Source organism: Topomyia yanbarensis, chromosome 2 (genome assembly GCF_030247195.1).
Source record: "Topomyia yanbarensis strain Yona2022 chromosome 2, ASM3024719v1, whole genome shotgun sequence".
Lineage (NCBI taxonomy): Eukaryota > Metazoa > Arthropoda > Insecta > Diptera > Culicidae > Topomyia > Topomyia yanbarensis.
This window is the reverse complement of record NC_080671.1, coordinates 442,462,572-442,484,483: the sequence shown is the minus strand read 5'-3', so window position 1 is coordinate 442,484,483 and position 21,912 is coordinate 442,462,572. Positions and strand designations below refer to the sequence as shown.

Below are 21,912 nucleotides of genomic sequence, written 5' to 3'. Positions count from 1 at the left end.
ACCTAGACACTTAACACTCTTTTCTATATACTTCAATGCAAATGAATATACTATTTACAGCTTGCCTTATCTCAGTTTACTATTTCCAATTCCGCGTTAAAATACTGGACCTGAAAATACAATTCTGTACGAAAATCATTTTTTAGATATCTGTGACCAAAAAGACATTAATTCCAAGTCAAATTTCTGGTTTCTAGATTTCCTGATGACTAATTAAGGCCCATCAATATAGTAGAAACACCAGATAATCTTAAAACACCCTCAAGAAAAGAAGAACGAAAGCGTGCTCTTTGCAATGGGATTTTCACAAACACTTCAGAATATTCTGGAACATTGGTTTTGGAATTCGTGAAATTCGTTTTATTCATTTACTTCATTTAACTAACATTTTTAAATATTATTCTATATACTCATTTTTTCCAAATCATTCATTTTGTGGATTATATTCGATTTGTTTATTTTTTCATTTTAAATATTTGACTTATTTTAAATATATGATCATTTCATTTTAATGATTTTTTTCATTTATCATTGTTTTGATTCATTTTGTTTATTCGATCTCATTTTATTTATTGTATTCATTTTGTTCTTTGTATGCATTCCGATCAGTTTATTATCTCATGCATCTTATTCGTATCAATTTGATTTATATTAATCATTCTATCCATTTTATGAAAAACTTTTTTTGCTTAATAATTATTTTAAATTTTTATTTGTTTTATCACACAAGTTTACAACATTTCTGAACTAAATAAGCTGGTAGCCATTTTCATTGTAAAATCGTGTGCTGAATCCAAAAATGAGCTCCAAAAAATTTACAGTAGAACAGTTTTCGAGTTACAGTGAAAAAATGAATTTTACCTTTAAAATTAAATGTACGTTCAGTAAAATCCAAATATCTTCGGTTGTAGTGCATCGATTTGAAATATTATTATCTTGAATTAAAGGTAATTGAATGCACTTTTGATCGTTAGAATATTTTGTTTTAGTGAGACTACTGGTTCTGACGTTATTTACGAATCTATTGAACTTTTTCTTATTTTTTCGACATTTTTTGAAGTTTAATGAGCGTGTGGTCAAGATTTTCGGCAAGATAAAGCAATCCTAAAAATCATAGTTTTATGGGGAAAAAAGCCTGCTTATAATCAATGAAAATAAGCACTTATTAGTTTGAATCGGATGAAAATTGTAGAAGTTATCCAATTTTTTCTAGAATGGAGATTTTAGAGTTTCTCTTGGTCAACTTATTGAACCGTCTCGATTCCAATTTTTTCTAGGGTTTGTTTCATAATATATGAGAGATTCTCTGTCAAAATTCTGTTGAACAGGTAAATTGAAGAATGTTGAGAGAATTTAATGTAGAGTAATATTCGAACTTGTTTATTCAAATGATTCAAGACTTCTTATAACCATAATTTCAGGCTCAGTGGAGTAATGTCATCAAAAATTTGGCATTAAAAATACGCATAATATTTACATTGTCATACAGAATCGTATATGTACAAAATAAGTTGTAAACTACACGCTCCACAACGGCTTGATACACACATCGGAAGCTTATGACGGTGCAAAATGTAAAATTCGAGCACTAGCTTCACGAATGACGACCTATTTCGTCACGTTTTGTTCCACAATTTATTTTACCTTATTAAAACGTCTAGATTTTTATAATTTGAAATTGTATTGAATTCACATTGGCTTCTATGATGTACCGATTTTACTGTACTGGTTCACAAAACTTCAACATACTACAATATATTGCGTAAAACATCTAAGTGCAATTACAAAATATTCTACGTTCTTAAAATCATTCTGAAGTTCAGATTTTGAGATTTTAAACCGAAAATAAGTCTTGTTCAATGTCCGGCATAATTTCAAAACACGAACTGCTGGATGTTCTAGGAAGGAAAACAAATTAAAAGTTTTACAAATTATTATTTTTATAATACTTGACGTATGCAATTCACATTTTACTACGAATTCGTATTGTTTGTATTGACGTTATACAAAACCCAGTTGAGCAGCTAGCGTTTCAAAATATGCATTTTTTACGTGTGCGAGTTTGGTTTACAATGAATTTTGTATCATAACAGTGTTTTTTTATGTAATACACTTGTAAATATTACACGCAGTATTTCATACCAATCATTTGATGACTTATAATTTCATTGAGCCTGAAATTATTGTTATCAGAAGTCTTTAATCATTTGGATAAACGAGTTCGAATGTTACCCCACTTTAAATTCTTTCAAGAATTTTCCATTTACTTGCTTAACAGAATTCTGACAGAGAGTCCCTCATATATTATTAAACAACTCCTAGAAAAACGGGGAATCGAGACGGTTCAATAAGTTGACCCAGAGAAACACAAAAATTGCCATTTAGAAAAAAATTTAATAACTTTCGCAATTTTCATCGGATTTAAACTAATAAGTGCTTATTTTCATTGGTTATTAGTAGGCTTTAATTTCCCATAAAAATATAATTTTTAGGATTGCTTAATCTTGCGAAAATATTGACCACACGCTCATTTTTCTTCAAAAAATGACGAAAAATTAAGAAAAAGTCCAAAAGATTCGTATGTAATCTGACATGACAGTAAAACAAAATGTTCCAACGATAAAAAGTGTATTCAATTACCTTAAATTCAACATAATAATATTCCATTCCGATGCACTACAACTGAAGATATTTGGATTTTACTGAACGTACTTTTAAATTTAAAGGTAAAATTCATTTTTTCATTGTAACTTGAAAACTGTTCTACTGTAAATTTTTTGGACCTCATTTTCGGATTCAGCACGCAATTTTACATCAGAAATGGTGTTCGGATATTAAAGTTAAGATTTTTATTTTTATTTTGTAAACTAGTGTAAGAGGTAAAATACTTGAAATAACAACTAACACATGTAGTACGAATACCTAGTTGATAATGAAACGAGTTATTATAACACCTGAATAATAACAAAACCTTTTCAACCTTCCAATAACAAAATTCACCGTATGGAGGTATTCAATAAGGTATTGATTTGGTATTTGTAAAAATCACTGGAATACATAAATAATACTAAAAGAATGTATTATACTTCATTGAGGTATTAAGTAGATATTGAGGAATGTTTTTTCAATACCTGCCCAATACATCAATAGGGTATTAATAATCAATTAATACCTGATTTTGGTAAGATACCAGAAAATAGTATGCTTGGGTTATTGGCCAGTTATTTTCTCCTGGTTGGGACATAGATATTTCGAAATTGCATTACTATTTTTTTACCTTTTCTTAAGGGGACCCTATCCTCAATCTCCAAAAAGTTTTCGTGATAATTTGAACAAAAGAACAACGCTACACGTTTTACCGCTTTTGCGAATATTTAAAGGGTGTACGGAATCAAATTACATCACAAGAAAAGATTTGCAAAAATTCATCCATACAATCGAACGTTTCCAACTTCCAGGAAATAAAATAAAACATATTTTTAAACTTATTCCATGTTTGTTTAATTCAATTCCATAGCGCATTTTCTTCTTAACACTGCTCAAAAGATCTAGAACGTCTTTTGGACCAACTTGTGTTTGTGTCAAAATTTATCTTTCCTCATTTCTGTATCACATTCACCTTCATATGATGCATCCGGAGGGCCTACTTCATAATGACTCAGCATTTCTCAATTGGTTGCAATTCTGTTGCGTTCGTCACATTGAAATCCTTTGTAAAATTCGGCTAAAAAAACGTAGGACCATCGTGTGACCTCAGAGGTGAAAATAAACGCTTTCTTTCAAATAAAACGCTTCGCTTTCCAAACGAACAAATTGCCTGCCCGATCATATACTTTTTGGCAAACTTTGACATCTTCGGCCGAATTTATAACGAGCAGTGAAGGAGCCGAGAAAACTGCCAGAAATGATTTCACAATCCATGACGAGACATTGCGGTTGCATTAACAGCTGAACGTTGGGCTTCCACATACGTTACTTTCCCAATGTATTCTCTCGGCTATTGCGATTCGGCACCTTTTGTATTTTGTATGTGTATAATCCTTCACGTATTCGCACATCTTGCACATAAGTTTTGCTTAACTGCAGTTTTTTCGCCACGTCTCTCGCTGAACTATTGGGATTCCTCAGATTCCTCTTGAAGGCGTCAAACTTCTCACTGCACGGAGATCAATTTTGACTACATTTTTGTCCTTCATATCGACGGTTGAACGTTCGTTGTACCGTTTCAATACACGACTTACTGTAGATTGGACCATTACATTATGCCCGCCCCCAAAAATTTGAAAGTGATGTAATATGATTCTGTATCCTCCTTACATACATTTTTGATTTATTGAAAAAAAACAAACAAAGTTCAAAAACGTGTTCAAAATAACGAACGTATAGGTGATCTCCCAAAACTTCTATCCGCTGAAGATTTTTATGGTGAAAATAATGCAATCGAAAATTATTATCAGTGACACCTGTTGAAAATAGTTTAAGAGTAGACTTTTGTTAAGTAGATAAACCCTTAAAAGCTCATAAATAATCAGTTTTTTGGCAGTTTAACTATGCAAACAAGAAAAAACCTAAAAGTGATTTCAGCATATTGTAAATATTTATATTATTAGTAATTCAAGTAATAGTTCTACAACAAAGTGCTTTCTTGAATTGAAAAATTTTACACTTTACATGTATGAATTTGAACTGATTACAGTACCGTTCTTTTGAAAAAACTGCGCGGTCAACCTACGAATTCGCCCGGCGCATTTCGGTATGACCGGTTCTACTAAACCTGTCTTCGAAAATATTCGGAGTTTATTTTTAAAGTTTTTGCAAAATACTCTCAGGTAATATGGCTGTTAATTACAATAAATTACATATTTCTTTTTTGAAACTTGGTGATGGTGTGGCGCGCCTAATTGAAAAAGATGATTCAGATTATTTAATTAACTCTGGAATATTGAAATTTGTTCAGGATAAGTGATATTTTTGTGCATATTTGGTATTAATATTTCAGTCTAGATAATACAAAATATCGACAAGATAATTTCAAATTGTTTCATAAAGTTCATCAATTTTGAATGCTCCAATAAGTACTTGCTAATTTAGTAGTTCTGTAATTTCCCTATAGGTGAGGGATTCCATGAGAAACCGGTCGACCGCAAAATATGACCATCGTCGATTCGAACGAAACTTTGCAGTTACGTTCGATTTATGAATCTCCATAATTTTCTCGGCCAATTGCAATATTTTGACACAAGAAAAAAAATTCAAAAGGGCCTAGACGTTTCTACGTGCGGCAATTTCAATTTTTTTGTTAGATTCCTGTATTTTATACAACAAAACTATCTGAAAACGAGTTAGAGCGACCAAGGTTTGTTGATACCTCTGGGATTCCGTTCTCTGAGAAGAAATATTTAAAAACTTCAAATGCCTAACTGTCCACGTTCTCATTATCATTCTAATCCAAGTGTCCACCTTCTCATTACCCGGAAGGGAGCACTGCGAAAGAATTCAAACAAAGGTAATCTGCTATGATTTTTCAGATAACGTACTCGAAAATTTTCATGTTTTCCCCAAGAAATACAGAGTGCTTTTCATGCTCCATCAAATAGAGAGCCTCCTGTAACTGTAACGATGTGGGCATGGTCGTTGAAAGGTAAATATAAAACCATCAATTTTGTGGGGAGAATGTTGGCAGCACAACCTCTTTTATGATTGCACTCACCACTACTGTCATAATAATTAGCATAAAAGCGATACATAGCTGTCATCATATGACGAACGTTCCGTGTATTCCAATCACAGGATGAATTGAATACACAACGTGGGCCCTAACCACCAGACGAAATATTGTTTCTCCGATGATCTATCCGTTAATCCGTCGACGGACCGGTGCCAGTAATCACGTTTTTCAGCTTTCATCAAGTTTTCCATTTGTAATTTGTAGCGTCGCGTATATTGGGAAAAATTCGGACGATCCGATCTCGCGTATAATTCTAAGCAATCGCTGCCCACGCCGAGGTAGGAGACTATTCACGGATGTTCGCGTCGTGAACTCGTTTCGTCTGTCCTTTAATCGTAATGCAAATGCATTGTTTAAAACCTAGTTTTAAACCTAGTTTTCCTGCTAGTTTCTAAGATTACCGATATCAGAAACCACTTACATCGGTTTTGTAATGGCACCCTTCGAAGGACTCTCAGGCCTTTACGAGGAAACTTAGGAGAGAAAACTGATTTTCCTCTTTCGGAAATTTATAGGCACATTAGAAGATGTCCCCACAATGGGATGGTCAGACTCTCTTTAGTGTACAAGGAAACGTAGAAATTAGTCGTTGTCGGGGCGTAGCGCTCTTTTGCATTATCGAAGTGTTTCTTAAAAGAATATTTCACGTTGTCCCCACATAATTTATATGCATTTTCCACAGCGTGCCTTCTACAATAAGTTCATGCCTCGTGACGAAAGGTTCGACATGAGGCTGATGGAAAATAAGTTGTGTTCAAATACTCCTTGATTTTTTTCTGAACGCAATTGCTTGCGAACCCGAATTTTCACTGGCTGGAACAAAGGATTCTTGAAGGAACGAATGCCATACTTTGCAGTTAAGGCCCCTGTTGGAGACTACACCATCAATCTCTACTTCCCGTGTGGGTACATAGACAAGATACTTCTTCGTACACGGCCAAGTGGTATTTAGTTAAATCTCGCATATATCGATGATGTTAAATGGCTCATCTTTGCCCTCATTCAAGTTTGTTATGCATATATACCAAATTCGTTACTGATACTTGTTGCATGTATCAGGTTACTAGTAGTTGGGAAATTGGATTCTGGGATGATAATAACTTTCATTGTTTTAGTTTTCGATTGTTGCAAGAATCTATTCCGCCACAAAGACAACAGTAACATCCTTTTACCAATTGAACATTGTTTCTTACTTTTGGTGCTCATTCTCCATCAGTTTAACCAGTCTTTCCAAATGAACATGCACAATGTTCGCTCCGGTTCTGTACTCATATTAAACCCACATTTTGTGTACGAACTCGAACGCGCTATTCCGTACAAAAACACAACCGAACCCCATGTACGAACATGGTGTGCTTACACACAGGTTCGTGGTGGCACCAGGTATTGTTGAAGAGAGCACCTCTGCGGTTGTGCTTCTTTTCTTTTATTTTGATCAGTTTGTTTCCCATTTTTAAGGATTTAGAATGAGCGCGTTTCTCGCAAGTGCTAGTATTCACACCTGATGTGGGAAGTGACTCAATTTTCGATTCCCCGAAAATCCAAAAAGGATCTACACGCATCAACGGTTTCATCAAAACGAGTGGGAGTTTACAATCTAGCAAAGTCCACAAATAAAATCCAATTTTTCTACCATTTATTCAAAATTGAATTATTACACCGTAGAACCGCAAGTGGTTGCAACATCTAGGCGTTCAAATGATCAAAGACGATGTACTTATGATCATATAACGACAGTTCGAGCTCCTTGGGTACGAGCCAGTTTGCCAACTCATGCGTAATACAGTCAAAGCAGAGAGTTACATCTAACACCTCTTTTCTGCTAGATCGTGCAAATGTTGGGTGATTTGCTACAATAAATATATGCAAATTTGTGCTGCTTAACCAGTCCATCAATTCGGTGCCTTTCAAACTAATTGATGATCTGTCTCAAATTATGTAGTGGGTATTTGCATCACTGCAGATTATGAGTGGAAACACATTCCTGCCACAGTATGAGATAACCATTTTGAAATCATCAGAAGGTGACGATTCATTATGCGACGAATTTCCTGTTTGTGTTATCAACAGTCACATTGACATTGACAGCACAAATATCACAAGATTGAGGTCGGATAAAAGATATACGTCGATAGCATTATTCACAAGTTTGCATGCACGAGGCATTCAGTGTGGATTTGTCATGCCATTTTGTTGTAAGCTACGAAGACGGGGTTAAGTAGCTTTCCAACATACAAGTTTCCTTCATGGAAATACGGTTCTTTAACCAATGAAAGCTTTTGCTTCCTGCAAAAGGTGGGCTAGATTCAAAGTTGCTGTAGGTCTATGCAGAAGATAATATGGGCTACTCGAACCATGGTCGATTAGCGCATTGCCCATTTCATCGCTGGCACTTATTGTACAGCAGCTAGAAGATACCAAGCACGTTGGCTTCTAATCGCCTATAGCGCACCCCGAAGTGGGCATTAGTGACATGACCATCATTTGAATCTTACGATTTGCGAAGAAACAAACTTCCACTGTGAAAGAGATTCGCTTTACACAGCAAGGATAATACCCACGACACTCCGGGCGCGAATGACATATTTTAATCATGCCAGCCATTCAGTCCTCGGCATGGAGAAGCACTCGACTTGTTTTCAGTCGCCTCTTACGACCTGGAATCTGGAACTCAGTGGATCAATTCGTGGCTGAGATACTTCAACCCGCCGGATGCCACACGGCCTCTAGGCTGGTTTAGTCATGCGAAAATAGGTTATATCGGTAAAGTGCCATTTGTTTGCTGGTTTTCAGCGAAATATGTACCGAGTCTCAGCAAACAATTGGAGCTTTTACTGAGATCTCAGCAAAAAATTAATTTGCCGAGTGCTCAGCTGTTCAAAGCTCGGCAAAAGTTACAAAAAATGCCGAGATTCGGCAGAAAAAGTTAAGTATATATATATATATATATATATATATATATATATATATATATATATATATATATATATATATATATATATATATATATATATATATATATATATATATATATATATATATATATATATATATATATATATATATATATATATATATATATATATATATATATATATATATATATATATATATATATATATATATATATGTGTGTGTGTGTGTATATGTATATTAGGGTGACAATGATTTACATGAAAAAAATATTTCACAACACCCCTAGCGTCGTTCCAAATCATGAAAAAAAGACACTGTCCAAATTTGAGCGAAATCGGTTAACCCTAACCCCTCCCCCAACGAGCTTAAAGTTTGTATGGGATTTTTGGCCAAAATGTATGGGGAAACACTCACAGTTCACATTATCGCCCCCAGAGGTCGCAGTTAACTTCCGAACACGGACCTAGGAAGGAGTTAAGTTTTTGAAGATATGCCGAACAAGTTTGTCGAAGACTGCAAGACAATCCAACCAACCGTTAAAGAGTTATTAACGTTTAAAGTTGGATACTGCTGCTTAACAAGCGCAAAGGGCGTACTCCGCTTATCTCATATATGTGACCCACATGCAAAGGTGGGGCAAGGTTAGGAAAAACTCATATATCTCTGAAACGACGAGAGATAGAAAGTTATGATGTTCCACAACGTTGTAGAGAAATAAAAGGACTTTTTGGTTTCACTGGAAAGTTTCAGGATTTCTCCGCATGGTGGCGGTAATGAACCAAGCAATTTAAAGGAAATGCTCCTATCTGTACAGCGCTAAGAGATGGAGCATTTGGATGTTCTACAAAGTTGCAGAGTAGCAAAAATACTTTATTCTATCATTTAAAAATGCAAAATTCCACCACATGGTGGCGCCAGTGAGCAAAATTATTTCAAGGTAATACGCCTATCTATACAATGGTAAGTGATAATTCAATCTGATGTTCTACGAAGTTGTAGAGTATTTCAAAGGCTTTCGTGTCTCGTTATAAAAATTGGAATTAGGCCGCATGATGAATATGAAACTAAACAAATCGCTTCTAAAGAATTTCATTTACGCCAAGTTGATACCTGTAAGTTATTTGGAAAACATACTATTTGGCAAAGCAAATTGACAGTTTACGCAGTGTTAAAATGAACAGCTTCTTGAGACACTTTGTGGATGACTTGTCAAGAGACACATCTTTGGGTACTCTTTGGAACACATGCAGAAGAATTCGAAATCGAAAGGAGACGTTTGTCCAGATTCTAATACTGTGTAGAATATCATTCAATATGCTCCCACAACACAGTGGCCTAGAATGTGAATTTAGCAGCAATTTTAACTTTTTGCTAAAATTAAATGACTTAGCCTTACAACATGTTTGGCATAGTTGTTGTACTTTGCAATGCCCTTCTTTTTGTTTTAACAGATGCTAGGGTGATTCACATTTTAGCAATTTTTAAAATAGAACTTTCAACGGTTCAAGATAGTGTTCGATGTAGAAGTTGTAGAGAAACACATTTTAAACAAATTTGCTGAAGATATGCAAGCTCTAGCTTTTGCAATTTTCATTGCACGAGAAAACCAAATGTAAGCTTCAGGGTGTTCTGTAACCTTCCGCCAGCTAACAAAGCTAGTAAAACTGTGTTGGCGCACCAGCGGATGCTCGTTCATTGGGCCACTTGCGCGACTTCCGAAGGGTTAAAAAACGGTTTTATTTCTAAAACTTTTGTAGTTTTTATTTTACACTGAAGCACCCTTTGGGCAACTCGAAATTTATTTTAGGGCGCATAATTTGCTTTAAAACATTAAATAACTACTAAACTTTTTTCGAAGTTACGAGAATTTTCATATAAAAACATTTTTAATCCACCTAACAATGTGATGATACATTTTATATAACTCTTATCACTCTCTTCGTATATTATATAGATAGAGAACATTTATAACTTGATGCTTCGCGATGTTTTTGATTACACATTCTACATGGGATAGTGGCAGGACTCAGAGAATCGCTCAAATAGGACAACATAGGACAACATCAGTGCTTGAAATCTCAAATGCTAAACCAAATAAATGAATAAGGGATCATCCATAAATGACGTAGCATTGTATGGGGGAGGGGGGAGTTTTGTATTTGGTGATGATGTGTGACGACAGGGGGGTAGGGGGTCATGTCATGCTACGTAGCTTTTTTAAAGGGGAATAGAATAGAATTTTTAAAAAAACTTACCGTCACAAGGGGGGGCAGAGTTACCGTCAAGCTACGTAATTATCAGGGGGGGTATAAAGAGGTTTGTGACGAAATGCTACGATGAGGGAGGGGGGTGTTAAAAATCACTCAAAAATGCTACGTCATTTATGGATCATCCCTAAGCGGAAAATGGCCCATAAAACAGACATACAAACGAATTATTGCTCTATTGATAACATATCTAAATTCTTCCATTAATGTATTGCGTAAGGGAAAACTAAATTTTCCCAAAGAGGTTAAATAAATATATGTTGTGCAGCGTTCAGCCTTGTTCGTCTGCTAGAGTCCATCAAACATGAGGTTGATAAAATGGACTAAATCGGGGCCTGATCAATTTTTAAAATGATATTTACGAAATATTCCTTAATCTATTTTTTTTTAAATTGCTTTCTATTGTGAGCTTCACAAAATCAAGCTTTGGATAAAATGTAAATTTTATTATTTATGAACAGTAGAAGAGATTTATCATAACAGAATAGAGATTACTGGGTAGGGAAAGTTATGAAAATTAGAGCCATAGTACTAAAGTGAGAGCAAGGATGTGAAGTAAACAGATCGGAAAACTAGAAGTAGCAGGGTCATTAGAACAGGCTTAATATCGTACGGGCATAATTTTTGTCTTTTGCTAATGAGGGTCGAGCTTAGGCAGCATAACTACGAACCACCCGAGTTCACTAGCATGTGTCCTGGTATAGGCAGACAAGTCTATCTTTACCGTGACAACCGACCCTGGCACTTCTTGTTTTCCGATCTGTGTACTTCACATCCTTGCTCTCACTTGAGTACTATGGCTATTATTTTCATAACTTTCCCTACCCAGTAATCTCTAGCTAATTGAATGTAGTTCAAATATAAAAAAGAAAATGTGACTAACGTAGTCGAAATAAAAAAGTAAATTATAAAGTAATTGAAAATTTTTAATAGATGTGACGAGCGAGTGAGTGCATATTCGCGCGACTATACAACGGTCGGTCGGTTTTCCTCATCACTCATTTGACCGTCGTTATGCTACTAGCTAGCATCGGCAGTAGCGGAGTAGAATTTTTCGTGCTATGACCTGTGCCAAACAGTTCGTAAATCCACCGGATGGAAAGCTCCCCGAAAGCAGTTTGCAACGAAGGTCGTCCGCAGAACTTCAAAATTGAGCTATGCTTCCAGACCTCAACCATTATTATGTCTCCCAAGAAACCAGCATGGACTACCTATTGTGTCTTTCATAATAAAACAAATCAATGGTTAAGAAAGTGTGTGTTGTTTTCAGGAAAGTCATAGCTTAATTTAAAAAAATATGATGCGCCAACAAAAGAGAGAGAGAAGGAATATCAAAACTCATCATCAATTGTCGTCCTGAAAAGGGAAGGTTCTGGTTTTCTCGGCACTGTTTCGCCTGCCAATGCCTGACGGCAGAATGGCATGGATATTAGGCAACATACCATCCTGGAAAATGGTCACGCCGGAGAGCAATGTTTTAAAATCCGGTTTTCGTCGTGTATGGTACTCTCTAATCAGAAATGCCGTGTTCAGCTCACAAATAATTCCTTCTCGATATTGTAGAGCCCTTTGAGGACCCTGTACGCTCTAAACAGTTCAACACAAAATGAAACAAATCTACAGTGGACCTATATTTAAATTTTTTCATCATTTAAATGTTCGGTTGGTGCATCATATTGACAGGTCTGACCGAGATGAGCTGAATTTTTTCGCCATTTCCGAGCAGTTTTCGAGTAATTTTTCAAAACAGTTTTTCATTATGACAACATTGTTGAACTTATTTTCGACAAAATGGCAAGAAAATTATTAATTATATGCAGTACAGCAAAAGATATAAGCGTACCAAATCTTACACGACTTTCCTACCGAAATTTCTAAAAGGGCCCATATATTGAAAGGTAAGGTGTTAGTCACGATAAAAATGGAGCTTCATTGTATAAAGGGTTCCGCCGCGGTATTGGTATTTAATTAGCCTACTTTGGGGTCCTTAAACTAATGTCACTGTTGAGTTACTTAGTACTTTGGAATGGTAATCCATGTTTTCATGATCTCACATGGACTACCATTCCAAAGTTAGAATGGTAGTCCATGTGTTTGGAAGTTATGTGTGGTACCAGATGTGATGAAAAATTGACCATTAGAGTGAAACATGGTTATATGAAAAAAAAATTTTGCTCAGAGTAACTTATTGGGATCCATTTAGCTCCCTCTGCAAATTTTTAGCTCGATCGGTGAAACTATATTTTTGCGCCCACTGTTTAAAGTTTACATGGGATTTCGTATGAGGAAATCGTCTTTTGCAAAATAATTCTTCCAAGAGTCGTCCGTTACTTCCTAAAAATAAATAGATGTCTGATTTTTATAGGAAATTTATCAAGGAAATAAAGTCTAGAAGACCGCGAAACGATCTGAGGCTTGTTGAAAAAGTTATTAATCAAAAACCGATTGATGCTCTGAAGATCGATGAAAATTTCACTTTTCATAGCATCATTGCTGCTGACAGTCTAATTATATACAAAATTTTTAACTTTCTCTTATTATGTACAAAAGAAGCCTCAATTTATCTATCAAAACCCTTGCAAGGTGGCCAAACAGTATAGCTAAATGATTTAGACACATTAAGAGTAAATCAAAACAAAATTTCATATAATTGGACAACCAACAGCAGTGGTGCTAGAAAAAATGATTTTTTTATCAATCGTCAGAGCATCAATCGGTTTCTGTTTAATAAATTTTTTATCAAGCGCCAAATCGTTTTGTGGTTTTCGAGACTTTGTTTCTGTGTTGAATTTCCTATAAATGACACATAACGATTTATTTTTAGGAAGCAATGGGCAACTCCTGGAGGAATTATTTTATGAAAGTTAATTTTCCCACGCAAAATCCCATGTAAAATTTAAACAGTAGGTGCAAAAATATAGTTTCAGAGATCGAGCTAAGAAATTGCACAGGTACCTAATAAGCTGCTCGGAGCTGGAATCTAATTTGACTATTGTCCATCCGGCATTCAAATTGCCCTAGCACCCTTTGCTTACTGCCAAAGTATCAGTCCCATACTCGTATAACCAATATCAATCGAGTTGGGTTCGCAGCACATGGCACGTCTCGAGGCGACCAACGAGCACCAACGGCAACAACATACACCACATCTCTGCGGCGATAGCAAGCAACATGCGCGATGAAACGCACAAAGCAAAATGACACTACCCAGCCGGTTCAGTCTCTACTACGACAGAGCGATCGACGAGCGCCGGCAGCAATGTTGCAATTATAGCAGGAGACGATCCTTCCTTGCCGAAATAGTCGCACAAAGCAAAATTCAAATATCTGGTGATGTACCCTCCCGACTGGGCAGGCAGCGCAGCTGCCATGCGCGCTTTGCTTGTTTGCAAGGTGTTAGGGGATGCTGATTATAATAGAAGCACAGCGAGAATTGGATTGTAGCATACTTAGGTATTTATCCCAGGCTGCATTATTAGCGGAATGTAGTGTTTAAGTCTAGTAGTCCGCGTAAGGTGACAGAATATATTTTGAGCCCTATTCCTAAGTTATAAATGAGACCAGATATGATGAATAAGACACTAATCGGCATTCGAATGACCCTAGTAGTTCTCACCTATCACCAAAATATCAGCCCTGTAATCGTGCAACCAATACCTGTCTAAATGAGTTCACGGCGCATAGAGTACGCTTCTTCTGCGGGAGGCAATCAACGAGCACTGACGCGTGGCACTGATCATGACGTCTTTAAGGAGAGAGCGTTCTTAGAACTAGTCAACAGTTGCTTCAAAAAATTAAAAAAGGTTAATAAATGAGGCAACAGGAGAAATATCAATGGGATTACAAAGAAAGTCAAGAATATAAATTTTATTATAACCTGAGAGTCTTAAATCTGTAACATGTTATGTATAATAAAACAATCTCTGCACAAGAAATAAGAGTATTATTTTAAACTAGTTTGATCCTCTAACGCTATTGTGCGGAAAAAATAGAAAACATTCAAAAGGTGTATCAAAATATATATTAATTAAAAAAATATATATAGCACCACTATGCGGCCTAAATTATATTTATACACGAAAGCCTTTGAAATGCTCTACAACTTCGTAGAACATCAGATTGAATTATCACTTACCATTGTATAGATAGGCGTATTACCTTGAAATAATTTTGCTCACTGGCGCCACCATGTGGTGGAATTTTGCATTTTTAAATGATAGAATAAAGTATTTTTGCTACTCTGCAACTTTGTAGAACATCCAAATGCTCCATCTCTTAGCGCTGTACAGATAGGAGCATTTCCTTTAAATTGCTTGGTTCATTACCGCCACCATGCGGAGAAATCCTGAAACTTTCCAGTGAAACCAAAAAGTCCTTTTATTTCTCTACAACGTTGTGGAACATCATAACTTTCTATCTCTCGTCGTTTCAGAGATATATGAGTTTTTCCTAACCTTGCCCCACCTTTGCATGTGGGTCACATATATGAGATAAGCGGAGTACGCCCTTTGCGCTTGTTAAGCAGCAGTATCCAACTTTAAACGTTAATAACTCTTTAACGGTTGGTTGGATTGTCTTGCAGTCTTCGACAAACTTGTTCGGCATATCTTCAAAAGCTTAACTCCTTCCTAGGTCCGTGTTCGGAAGTTAACTGCGACCTCTGGGGGCGATAATGTGAACTGTGAGTGTTTCCCCATACATTTTGGCCAAAAATCCCATACAAACTTTAAGCTCGTTGGGGGAGGGGTTAGGGTTAACCGATTTCGCTCAAATTTGGACAGTGTCATTTTTTCATGATTTGGAACGACGCTAGGGGGTGTAGATTAGTAATTTCAAAAATGGTCGTTTTATTGTCACCCTAATGTATATGTACATTAGAGTGACAGAAAAAAATGACCCCCATCGGCCCACCCCTGAGTCGATTCCTAGTCCCACCAGGAGTGTCTGCTCCAAATTTGAGCCAAATCGAACCAGTCTAGCTACCGGACCAACGTGCTTGAAGTTTGTATGGGATTTTTCGACATTTTACATGGAGAAAACCCTCTTGCTCACATTTTCGCCACTAGGTGGCACTGTATACATCAGATTATCACCAAAAGTGAAACTTAAGAAGATAATTTTATTATCTACAACTTTGTTGAAAACTACAAAGCGATCCGACTCCAATAAGAAAAGTTATTAAACTTTTAACGAAGTGATGTCTGAGTTAGTTTTGCATGGGGCCTAGCAGTGCATGGTAGTGTATCAGTACTAGGTTCTAACAGACTAAACATTTTTATGGAATAATTGTTAGATTTACCTGAATAGTATGTTCGGAAGAATTGTAGTACATAATACGAGTTATGTTTTGGTTTGTAATTTTCTCGATGATAATTGATGAGTGGCTGAGAAAACGAGTGGAGAAAGTTTGCAATAAGTTTCGCTATTTTTGTTAAAAATTTGTTTTGATACTCCTATCCTGACTTATTTGCGTCAGGTTGCAAACCCAACCACAACAGTTAGGGTTAGGACCTGACACGCTTCAAGCAAAAACGATATTGATCTTTCTATTCCTGTTAAAAAAGAAAATATTTATTCGCCCAATTATTCCTTTATGAAAGCAAAATATTTATCACTGTAGAAAGCAGTTGACGTTAGATATTTCGTGATGAAAACAACCCAAACTCCTTTGACTTGACCTTGCATCTCTGGTTGTAAATAAGCTGTCAGTAATCTTAATAAGAAATAATACGTTTTTCTAGATTGTATATGGCCGAATCCGTAATCTTGTTTATAGAAAAATCCTGCATATCCTCGACTGCAAATTCTTTGCCAGATCTCGAGTTTTTTAGTAATTTTATTAACTCTACTGGACCCGAATTACCTGGAAAATCTTCTCAAATTTCGTTAGTATCTAACTATACAATCGGTAAGCACGTCTTTTCTCTTACAGGTAGTGCCTTAGGGTCCAGTACCTGCAAGCACAAATGGAATAAGCGATTTTCCGGACGGTAATCCTAAATGACTCTATTCAGCTGTTCTGCAGATAAGTTTCTAGTTAGCCTCTGAACTACTCTGCATTATGCTTTTGCTCCGATTTTTTCCCTCGCTGCAAATCCCTTTGCCGATCATAAGTGCAAATTTGACAGCAAAACTAAATTAAATTCGTTCGGTATATCTTCTAGTGCAGAGACGTTCAAATATTTGCAAGAGATGCAGGTCAAGCAAATTTCCCTGTTCGTTAGTTTCCCCCCATCACACTATTGATAGGTCCGACTTCTTGACCATCAACAGAAGCTTACCATGTATCCACAAAGAAAAACACATGTTGAAAGGTGTGAAAATGATTGGACCGATTCGATTACGACTTACCTGCCGTGAATATTGAGGTAGGAAAAAAAATCAAACCTCCAACCTTATGGCCTACATGCCAACCGGGGTCGACACTTTTCGAATCCCGCCCAACTCATCGCCTGAGCTGGGAAAACCCAAAACGTTCGAATATATATACACTCAAGTTTTTTTTTACGCGGTTTTTTTTGCGCGGTATTTTTTTACGCGGTTTTTTTTTACGCGGATTTTGAAATTTACGCGGTTTTCATTTACGCGGATTTTGAAATTTACGCGGTTTTCATTTACGCGGTTTTCATTTACGCGGCTCGTATCCCCCGCGTAAAAAAAAACCTGAGTGTACAGAGAAAGAGCAAACACCAACTCACCATTGACGAACACGGCCAGCACGGCAAGCCGGCAAACTGTCCGAAGGCTGCTACCGTTGATCACCATCTTACAATTCCGGACACGTTCCGAACCCCGAATGATAACCAAAAAGGAAACACACACGCACACGTACACCAGCACAGATCAAGACCCCAAGCGGATGCCTGGCCTATACAATAGCGCTTAGTAGGCGAGCTGCATCGATGTTCGCCCACCCCTTCCCGTTGTGAGGAGGGGGCCGATTGTCACCAGCCGTTGGAGGAAGAAACAGCAGAAGAAGATAAAAGGCTGTCTTGGATTGTGCCGTGTTGGGTGGCGGCTGGAGGTTATAACACAGAAACGGCGTTGCTCACTTTATTGACACATTATTCTTGATTTTTTTTTTCTTCTTCGTTCTGGTTTTTTCTTTGTTTCACTCTTGCGGGGGCACGTGGTTTCGTTGGCAACGCGAGGGGGTGAAAATGGTGTTATATTTTCTCTTAAATTTATGCTTTTTTACACTTTGATCCTTGCACCCGATCGCTCAGCCGGGCAACTATCTCCGTTGTCTTCGGAAGGTTTTTTTTGTTTCTTTATTGCGGTGGCAAGGAGCTGAAATGACAAAAAGTAATGGAGATTATTATTCATTTCATCGTTTGGAAGGATAAATTATTAGGTTTTGTGGCAAATTGGTACTTTTTGGGATGCTGGATCGTTTGTGGTTTCGCACAATGGGAGTGAGTTGATTGTGGAGCGGTTTTAGTACATATTTCGTATTTTTAGTGGTATTAGTACATTTTCGTCTGTCGTCTGTCATCTGTCGTCTGTCGTCTGTCGTTTGTCGCCTATCGTTTGTCGCTTGTAGTCTGTCGCCTATCGTCTGTCGTCTGTCGTCTGTCGCCTATCGTCTGTCGCCTATCGTCTGTCGCCTATCGTCTGTCGCCTATCGTCTGTCGCCTATCGTCTGTCGCCTATCGTCTGTCGCCTATCGTCTGTCGCCTATCGTCTGTCGCCTATCGTCTGTCGCCTATCGTCTGTCGCCTATCGTCTGTCGCCTATCGTCTGTCGCCTATCGTCTGTCGCCTATCGTCTGTCGCCTATCGTCTGTCGCCTATCGTCTGTCGCCTATCGTCTGTCGCCTATCGTCTGTCGCCTATCGTCTGTCGCCTATCGTCTGTCGCCTATCGTCTGTCGCCTATCGTCTGTCGCCTATCGTCTGTCGCCTATCGTCTGTCGCCTATCGTCTGTCGCCTATCGTCTGTCGCCTATCGTCTGTCGCCTATCGTCTGTCGCCTATCGTCTGTCGCCTATCGTCTGTCGCCTATCGTCTGTCGCCTATCGTCTGTCGCCTATCGTCTGTCGCCTATCGTCTGTCGCCTATCGTCTGTCGCCTATCGTCTGTCGCCTATCGTCTGTCGCCTATCGTCTGTCGCCTATCGTCTGTCGCCTATCGTCTGTCGCCTATCGTCTGTCGCCTATCGTCTGTCGCCTATCGTCTGTCGCCTATCGTCTGTCGCCTATCGTCTGTCGCCTATCGTCTGTCGCCTATCGTCTGTCGCCTATCGTCTGTCGCCTATCGTCTGTCGCCTATCGTCTATCATCTATCGTCTATCATCTATCGTCTATCGTCTGTCGTCTGTCGTCTGTCGTCTGTCGTCTGTCGTCTGTCGTCTGTCGTCTGTCGTCTGTCGTCTGTCGTCTGTCGTCTGTCGTCTGTCGTCTGTCGTCTGTCGTCTGTCGTCTGTCGACTGTCGTCTGTCGTCTGTCGTCTATCGTCTATCGTCTATCATCTATCGTCTATCGTCTATCGTCTATCGTCTGTCGTCTGTCGTCTGTCGTCTGTCGTTTGTCGTTTGTCGTCTGTCGTCTGTCGTCTGTCGTCTGTCGTCTGTCGTCTGTCGTCTGTCGTCTGTCGTCTGTCGTCTGTCGTCTGTCGTCTGTCGTCTGTCGTCTGTCGTCTGTCGTCTGTCGTCTGTCGTCTGTCGTCTGTCGTCTGTCGTCTGTCGTCTGTCGTTTGTCGTTTGTCGTTTGTCGTCTGTCATCCGTCGTCTGTCATCTGTCATCTGTCATCTGTCATCTGTCATCTGTCGTCTGTCGTCTGTCGTCTGTCGTCTGTCGTCTGTCGTCTGTCGTTTGTCGTTTGTCGTTTGTCGTTTGTCGTCTGTCGTCTGTCGTCTGTCGTCTGTCGTCTGTCGTCTGTCGTCTGTCGTCTGTCGTTTGTCGTTTGTCGTCTGTCGTCTGTCGTCTGTCGTCTGTCGTCTGTCGTCTGTCGTCTGTCGTCTGTCGTCTGTCGTCTGTCGTCTGTCGTCTGTCGTCTGTCGTCTGTCGTCTGTCGTCTGTCGTCTGTCGTCTGTCGTCTGTCGTCTGTCGTCTGTCGTCTGTCGTCTGTCGTCTGTCGTCTGTCGTCTGTCGTCTGTCGTCTGTCGTCTGTCGTCTGTCGTCTGTCGTCTGTCGTCTGTCGTCTGTCGTCTGTCGTCTGTCGTCTGTCGTCTGTCGTCTGTCGTCTGTCGTCTGTCGTCTGTCGTCTGTCGTCTGTCGTCTGTCGTCTGTCGTCTGTCGTCTGTCGTCTGTCGTCTGTCGTCTGTCGTCTGTCGTCTGTCGTCTGTCGTCTGTCGTCTGTCGTCTGTCGTCTGTCGTCTGTCGTCTGTCGTCTGTCGTCTGTCGTCTGTCGTCTGTCGTCTGTCGTCTGTCGTCTGTCGTCTGTCGTCGGTCGTCGGTCGTCTGTCGTCGGTCGTCGGTCGTCTCTCGTCACTCCTCTGTCGCCTGTCGTCTGCCGTCTGCCATCTGACGTCCATTGTCTGTTGTCTAGCTTCACTCTTCTACATAGTTTGTCATATTTCATCGTTTTTCTTGCTTCACGCTTGTTGGACCTCAACACAAAAAACATTTAATTGCAAAAATCTTCAATCTTCAACATTCAAACGACTAAAAAGTAGCATCCAAACAATTTATAACCGTCAAGAAAAAAAATACCAGAGAACACAAAGCAACACGGATTCCAGTAGCTCAAACTAAACCCGTAAATTCACTTTCCATGAAACCGGTCGAACTTCTGGAGCAAACCAAAACAAAAACCCGCCCGGAACAAAGAAAAGATCTGGCTGGAAGATAAAACAAAAAGCAGCATAAAGATGCAATTTCGATGATGGGAATAATGTGAGTGAAATAATAATTCCATTCCAACCAATCTACTGCTCTGTGGCTATGTGGAGTGTGGATCGTGGTCGTCGGATGCTCTGGTTCAAGTTTTTCCCTGCCTGAGGCGGGGCTGCCGCTCAATGGCGCTCTGTTTACATTAGTTTTCCCCCTTCTGCGGTAAGCAAAGTTTCTTTCGACCCCCCTTTGTGTATCGGACCCGACATAAATAAACATCGCCATGGACACGAACCCAAAACTGCTGCGTGTTTGGACGTTGCGTTTCAGTTCGATCCGGCCGTGCCCGGGCTACTAGATTGCGCTCTCGCCGTTCATTTCTCGTGGGGGGAAATGGAAATTGTGGCGAATCAGAGAGTACGTGACCATCAGTCTAACTGTCAAAGTTTATTTTATTAGGAGTTATTAGGATCTAATCCTTTTAACAAATTCTTTGCCTCGTCTTCGGTCCCAGCCCGGGACGTTGTCGTTGTTCGGTCGGTACTCGTGATTTGAGGCTGCGGGCGGAAGGAAGTCCTTTGCCCGGTGGCTTCCGATTGCAGCAATGTTGGTTGATGGTTGACCGAATGACGGAAATGCTGGAAAGGATGGTTGTGTGCGGAAGCAGCCAACCGAAGCCGAAAGCCGGAACGATTGCCAAGTTGGGGACGATATTTCTTGTGCGGGTAGCGCCGGAACGTTTTTGAGCTGGGAAATTTATTGTCCAGTACAATTTAAGGTCAATTTGGGACATATTTTCGGCTGCGGTGGAATTGAAATGGAAAGGTACGTTCCACATCGATTATAGCGATAAAAAGAAGACATGTCCCGGGCAGATTGAGATGGGATTTGGTGGGGGCAGTGAATAAAGACATTTCCATTGGTTGTTTGACCTATTGAAAATGTGTTTAAACAATCGATATTGGTGCCTACTTTGTGCTCGAATGATCATGGCTTGCTACTGGCGGTTTTGCTTCAAACGACAGAATTTGATTTAAAGTGAATTCTGAAAGAAAAAATCAAACTGTTGCTTATTTTTCATCATATATAAACGTCCACCATCAGGATCATAAAAATCATAAAACAAGAAATCGAAACCAATCCGTACAATGTTCCCCGAGAATCCAATTTGTCGTAAATAAGCACATCGGTCATCCGACATTCCTGCGTGGGACTACGTAGGACGAGGCA

The 21,912-nt window shown here is 38.8% G+C and overlaps 1 protein-coding gene across 1 annotated transcript in view; it reads right to left on the bottom strand.

The window, feature by feature from the left end:
• The window catches only part of LOC131685652 (lachesin-like), a 247,400-nt gene that overhangs the window by 136,447 nt on the left and 89,041 nt on the right, over positions 1-21,912 (bottom strand). Inside the window, exon 2 of the mRNA XM_058969523.1 lies at positions 17,610-18,201. Coding sequence (XP_058825506.1) covers positions 17,610-17,676 — 67 coding nt within the window. The 5' untranslated portion in view covers positions 17,677-18,201. The remainder of the gene's footprint in view (positions 1-17,609; positions 18,202-21,912) is intronic.